This window comes from Trachymyrmex septentrionalis, unplaced genomic scaffold, assembly GCF_001594115.1.
Source record: "Trachymyrmex septentrionalis isolate Tsep2-gDNA-1 unplaced genomic scaffold, Tsep1.0 scaffold108, whole genome shotgun sequence".
NCBI classification, from domain to species: Eukaryota; Metazoa; Arthropoda; class Insecta; order Hymenoptera; family Formicidae; genus Trachymyrmex; species Trachymyrmex septentrionalis.
The window spans coordinates 1809786-1817222 of NW_017304207.1; the positions used below are offsets into that span (position 1 = coordinate 1809786).

Genomic DNA, 7437 nt, shown 5'->3' on the forward strand with positions numbered 1-7437 from the left:
GATTATTTGTTTCAGATTGATTGTGTGAATCCGATAAATCCATCGGCTCTCAATTTATTTCTGAAATATTAATTCAATTTAATTGAATGTATATTAGATAGTAGTTCAACATCTTAACACTCGACCGAAAAGGCGCTTTGTATTTAAAGTCTTAATATTCATATAGACGGTCTTGTTTCCAATCATATTGTTTAGTTAACTTAGTAATTTAATGACCGCATCATGAATTTAACTCGCACATCATCACCGACCATTTTGCTCGTATTTTATATGTTATTAGTTTATACTCGTATGCGCTATCATTATGTAATTTTGTTAATATATTTTTTTTGTACTGAAGAGAGGACCTTGATCCTAGGTCGAAACGTATAAGTTTAATATTCACTTTGAATAAATAGTATAAAAATACACACTAAGAACCAGTGTTGGCTCAAATTGGCATTTGGTTTATTATTTTTTCGATATATAACATTGCATTAATATAAATTTGAGTATTAAAAATTTTAATATATAGCTTTAATAATATTCTTACGGTTTTTGGATGAACATTCGACATTTTTGTCTTCTTCTGTATCTTACATTCTGTACTGTTCCATACATTGTATGCGCATAAAATAAAAACTTGCGGATAAAAATCGGCGGAACAAACATAAAATAGGTTAAACCAACTACGAGCGCCAATTCTGCACCATGGGACCCCTAATGAGGCGGGTGCAGAACGTATGCGCAATGCGGAATTGATGGAACGCTCGTTCCATTCGTTGATTGGTCATGGCTTCATTCCACCGATTCCATCGTTTTTTGTTGCGCAAATTTATTTCTTTTGCAGATTCCACCGATGCCTGCATGTGTACGTGTGCACGTCACTGAACTATATATACACTGGTATGGGCATCGAGGAAAATTTGAGGCTACAATTGATCTGTCACCATTTTAATTGGGACAATATGAATGAATCAGAAACGTTCGCACGCGCGCGCTGCGATCGATATATCGTGTATTACCAATGTTTGGAAATCTATATGGACATAAATGGTATGTAAAACAAAAATAATATTACTTCAATTTTATTAGTTTTACATTTAATAAAATAATATTAATAACACTTTTCATATTTTACATCGTTAACACATGTGCAGGAATTGATATATATAATATAATACAAAAATTCTTATTTATAAAATAAAATGCCCTTTTTACTTCTCTGCTCACACTCAGGCATACAGCATTTCATGTTGGTGCTTTGTACATTTTACAATCACGCGATTTTATAATCTTTCAAAGTAATCTTTCAAATATGACTCCACACACACGATGATCTCGCTGACATATGCGTCTCATTAAAGAACACTAAACGTAAGTACACATGAGCGCCTGCTTTTGATTCCCTCTTATATTGATCAAATTAAAATGGCGCTGATCAATTGGCGATTTTCTATGGTTCACAGCGGAGATGCCCATTCCAGTGTATATATAGCTCAGTGATGCATGTACACTCAGACTAAAAGGTTGCAACAGATTTTTTTTCTATAGTTTTCAGAATGCAGCCTATTTACCGAGCGATTTTTTACTTATGGATCTATAAGTAAGATCCAATCGTTCGGTGAGCAGACTGCATTCCGAAACTATCCCATTAAAAAAAGAATGTTCTAACCTTTTAGTTGGTGAGTGTACCAGGTGTACAAGTATGAAATGCGGATTTTTTTCTAAAAAAAAAAAACGTTAAATTCGGAAAAATGATAAAAAGAGCTTTATTCAAAGTATGCTCCATTGGTAGTTACACATTTTTCCCATCTTTCGGGCAATTTGTGGATACCACGCCAGTAAAAATCTTCCCCCTTTGCCGCGAACCATTCATCGAGCCATTTTTTCACATCTTCGTACGAACCAAAGCGCTGCTCAGCAAGTGCGTGACCCATCGATGCAAACAAGTGGTAATCGGAAGGAGCCAAGTCTGGTGAGTAAGCCGCATGGGGTAGAACTTCCCAGCTGAGTGCTTCCAACGTGTCGCGAACCGGTTTTGCCGTATGTGATGGAGCATTGTCATGAAGAAAAATGACTTTGAATTGTCTCTTTTGGTATTCTGATCTTTTTTCAAGCAGCGAATGGTTCAAATCGATCAATTGTTGTTGGTAGCGTCCAGCATTAACCGTTTCACCAGGTTTTAACAGCTCATAATAGACCACACCCTTCTGTCTCACCAAACACAGAGCATCGTCTTTCTGCCAAAGCGATTCAGTCTTGCGGTCGATATGGATCGTGCGCCTGGGTCTACCTATGATTTTTTGAGCTTGGGATTCTCAAAATAAATCCACTTTTCATCCCCATTAACGATACGATGCAAAAACGACTTCCTTTTGTATCGTGCAAGCAAAGTTTCACATGTGTTTTTGCGCCTCTCCATCTGCCTGCCGTCCAACTCATGCGGTACCCATCTTCCGGTCTTCTGAATCTTTCCCATCTCTCGTAGGCGGTATTGGAAACAGCTTGTTGACTAACGCTCAATTGCTCTGCGAGTTGTTTTGTGTTTGTCATCTTCGTCCAATAATGCGTGCAATTCCACATCTTCGTACCTTTTTGGCGGTTTTCCGTGTTCCTTGTCTGCAACATCGAAGCATCACTTTTAAAACGCCGAAACCATCGTTCACACGTATCTTGCGATGGAGCATGTTCACCATAAGCTTCTCGAAGTAATCGGTATGATTCAGCAGCAATTTTCTTCAAATGAAAACAAAAAATTAATAAATTCGCTGTCCGCGAATGCTCTTTGTTTGGTATAAATTTCGACATATCGAACACAGCAACACAACACTATGCAAACACTTTTTCAATTTATCACTCGTGCGCGTCTGACACGTCTTTGGTTGATGGCACTGCAAAATGGCATAACAGTCAAATCTTTATACCACATACTGCATTGATGCGCCATCTGTTTTCTCAAATCCGCATTTCATACTTGTACACCTGGCAGAAATGATGTCCCCTGGCGCGTGGCATTACATTATATAATATTTTTTAAATTTATTTTATTATATGTTTCTTATATTTAACTAAATTTAATACAATAACAAAAAAGAACTGTAATAGACTAATGAGAGTCAGCATCGATAAACGGTGTAATTATTTAGTGAACAATCCATAATCAGAAATTGGATTGAATGTCTTCTTTATTCTGAACGTTTCGATTCTCTTTGGAGTCCTCCTCAGCAAGACTAATACAAGAATAGTTATGTTAGCTCACATGTCCATAATGTTTAAGTCACTCGCAAATTGACAAAGATGCAGCGTTGTTAATCTGACATTAAAAAAAAAATAAATCTTATTAGAGTGATATATGCGTAAACAATTTAAATTACTTACCATCATGAAGAATGCACTGAAGCTTTGTTGGACATATTAAAACTTAAAAAGTAGAATTGTTAAAATCAAAGATAAAGATTCACAGAGATTCAAAGAGAAAGACACACATTTTTAGAACACACGTCCGTATACAATGACGTGTCACACAGATATGAACTATTCTCGAATAAAAGGTCACAAGTAAATATTAAGGCAAATTTGCAATTATAAAGAACACAACACATGTGTTATGTCCAAGCTCCGCATGGAGCTGAGGAGGTGAACGCAACAGGAACCGAATTATTAGACCGATTTGGTCATATGCTCTGGACCACAAGGGAGCAATGGGGAAAAACTGGTGCAAATCGGGAGGCACTTTGTTTCCTGAGGCTTCTAACGAGCCGGGGAGGACGAAGTAGAAACCTCAACTTGTGCTCCGCTAAACGGACACACGAGTCGAACGTACTTTTAATTTAAAGAGCCCAAACTGGATCAGTGTGCCTAGAGGGCGCACTTTAACGCTAGATGTGCCAGTACGTCCGTATGCCCTGGCTTTCGGTCATGGAACTTAATCCAAGTGACCGGGGAGAGAGCGAAGTGCAACCGCGGGAGAGCTAATAAATACAAGGAGAGGTTTTATTAAATTGACAAACGAGGGGTAATTTTATATAATACTATAATAAAAGCAATTTAATGATACATTTTCTTAAGCATAAAAATACAATTTTTGGTTCTCTATTCTGAAATATTTGGTCATACGCATTAATGTGTGAGAGTGTGTGGAAAGTATCGTGTGACAGAAGGGAGAAGTTACGGAGAGAATAGCGAGGGTATAAAAAGAGTAGGAGATTTTAGTGAGTGGATCTAAGAGGTTTGACCTGATTTTCCTCGGATGATGATAGTATTAACGGGGCGGATATGAATGACCGGTCGACAGGGGACGAACAATTATCGTGAGGCGACGGCGACAGATTGAAATTACAACGTGAACGGACTGTAATATTTTTATTTTCTTGTACATGGGAGGCTAAAAAGAGAGAAAGAAAGAAAGAAAATAAAAATAAAATAAAAACAAATGAATAATAAAAAGAGACAAAATGAAATATTGAAATAAATTACCGAAAAAAAAGCGAGAAGGAGGCCAGAGAATAGTGATATATCGACTTACTACTGAGATGCTCATCGTTGGAGGTCCTCCGGCCAGGATGTGCAAGGTTGATGATGTTTCTTTAGCACTGACTCTACTGGAGAAAAAGGGCTTCGAGAATCGGATGTAACTTTTTTCAAAGGTCCCGACAACTATAGCATCTCAAAACTCAGAAAAAAATCACTCTGAGGGCCGCAGAACCACGGTTTTTATACTAATCGCCTCCGATTCGGATTGGTGGAATAGGTTTCGTTAACTAGTAGTAGGATTTTTCTTTGTTCTCGGATTGATTAAGATCTTGGGGGAGGAAAGGATGTTAACCGGAGTCTATAGTATGGAAAAGTGTTCTCCTAAATTTTACGATTTTAAAATTTATGGGAAATGCACATGCAGTGCGTCAAGAAAGCGTGCATCGTCGCCACAAGACCACCTAGAATCTACCCCTGAACGTCGCATGTCGTTTCTTAAATTTTATAATCATAGATTCGTCCGCGACTTGACCGTTAAAAAGTATTTTGGCGCTGGTCTTACGCTTCCAATGAATACATATTATTTATTATTATTTTAGTCGCTGTGTGTCCTAGGGGCGCAGACTGGTATCCTTTTGGTCCCGCCGCTCGTGCACGTGTATCGATTTTTAGTTTATTTCGGAGCAACATTTACGACGAGATACTGGATTCTCCGTTTTAGTTTTTAGTGTAAGAAAAGAAAATTTTTTAGTCTTCTCTAAGCTATAACGCTCACCCTTTGCGTTAGTCACAGCTGTTTTTTTATTTCAATGAATTTCAGATCTCCACGAAAGAAAAGTCGTGGGAGTCCGCTGGACGTAACATATGTATATTTACATTGTTGTTAAGTCAAAACCAATAAAAATCGTAATAAATTATTGTATAAAAATTGAAACCTATTAACATTATTAAAATTATAAAATAAAAAATTAAATAATAAAAAAAGAAAAAAGGAAGAAAGAAAAAATTTAATATAAAACGTATTTCGTTAAAGTTGTTACATTTTCATCAATCTAATAAAAACTTTTGTCAAGATAAATTAATAACTAAAAATCTTAAAAGGTTGCTAAATAAGTCATATGGATGATAAACTAAAATTCTCACATTTCCGTTCCATACACAGAATGAACTATTTTAAGAATATATGCTAAGAATTTTTAAAATAGAGGAATGAATGATGCTTATAGATCTAATGATAACTCATATAAACAAATCTCAGGAGAAGCCAATTCAACATGTTCCTACATCTATTTGTAATTCTTTTTTTGCAAAACAAGAAAATACCTTTCAATCTCATATGAGGAAAGACAAAATCATTTTCTCGAGAAAAATAAAATGAATATTGCATAAAAATAAAAAAAGAATTTATAATGATATATCTCCAATCCTTTGGATCCTTTCGATCATTATCATGTATCGAATAATCAGCCGTATCAAATTTGTACTGTTACCTTGGATTTCCAAGATGCTCAATATCAATTGTCTGTTCACGGGGGTAATTCTTGTCATTCCAATAATTATTTTGACATTAAAATAGAGTCTATTGAATTTATTGAAACATCATCAATGTCTTCATTATTTAATATCAAAGAAGATTGGTTCACAAATTTGTCTGGCTTTACAATTTCTGAAAAAGTTCAATATTTGTTACAATTAGGTGAGAACTTCGCGTTACCTTCATTTAATAAAAAACGAATAAATATTATTGGAATTTATCAAAAATATTGAAAATAATTTTAAGAAAATTAAACTTAGTAATATTTTTAGTATCAGGAATTGTACCATACCTGTATTGAAAAATTATTTATCGTCCTCGGTTCAAAATAACATAATCAGTAAACGATTAATTCAACTAGTACGATACGCAAAACAATTTTGCACTAAATAATCCAGACACATCTTCACTAAGGCAAACAAGGGAAATATCACTGTGGCTTTAAACAAAAATACTTACGTTTCAAAAGTCAAAGAAATGCTTGATGATCCTGACAGCTATACCGAAGTCATAAAAAATGCTATTAATATTCTCACAAAAAAAGTTCATGAACTATTATCACTTTTAAAAAAATAAAAATAAAAATTGCATTTCAAACAATACGTATAAAAAAATATCATGTAATGAAGATAACTTATCTCGTGCTTATACACTTCCAAAAGTGCATAAATCTAACTGTCCATTTAGGATCATCATTTCTTCAATTGACAGTCCTTTATATTCATTGGTTTCATTTCTACACGTTATTATTTCTGAAAAATCTCCTAAATCCTCCAGTAAAATTGAAAAATTTTTATCTTGCACTGAAGTTAGGAAATAGGCGGTTGGAAAATAATTTTTTTTTAATTTCTCTTAATGTCATCTCTTTGTTCACTAACATTCTATTAGATTTAGCGATTAAGAGTGTGACTAATAGATGGAATTATATAAAAAAATCAACGACTATTCCAGAAAAGGAATTTTTTACAGCACTTGAATTAGTACTTAACTCGACGTATTTCACTTTTAATGGGGAGATGTACAAACAAAACTGTGACACACCAATGGGATCGCCCTTATTTCCTATTATAGCAGATCTAGTCATACAAGATTTTGAGACTAAAGCAATAGCAATGTTAGGTTTTCAATTATTTAATTTTACTTTAGATATAATATATTGATAATATTGTGATGGCTATCCCGTCTGATATGATTGATTTTATTTTGAAAACTTTTAATTTATTTCATCCGAGATTGCAATTCACCTTGAAAGTGGGAAGCAATAGTATTAATTTCTTAGATGTAACCATTATTAACAACAACAACTGTTTAGAGTTAGATTGGTCACAAACCAACATTTTCAGGACGGTACTTGAACTATTTATCGTCACATCCTATTTCCCATAAAAAAGGTATCATAATGGGCATGTTGGACAGAGCTATGTTACTCTCAGATCCAAAATTTCACT

General features: G+C 34.7%; 1 protein-coding gene across 1 annotated transcript in view; it reads left to right on the forward strand.

Annotated features, from left to right (window-relative positions):
• Window positions 1-4616, forward strand: part of LOC108747351 (putative uncharacterized protein FLJ37770) — a 6209-nt gene extending 1593 nt beyond the window's left edge. The window contains exon 2 of the mRNA XM_018484760.1: window positions 4470-4616. Within this exon, the coding sequence (XP_018340262.1) occupies window positions 4470-4616 (147 nt within the window). The remainder of the gene's footprint in view (window positions 1-4469) is intronic.
• The last annotated feature ends 2821 nt before the right edge of the window (window positions 4617-7437 follow it).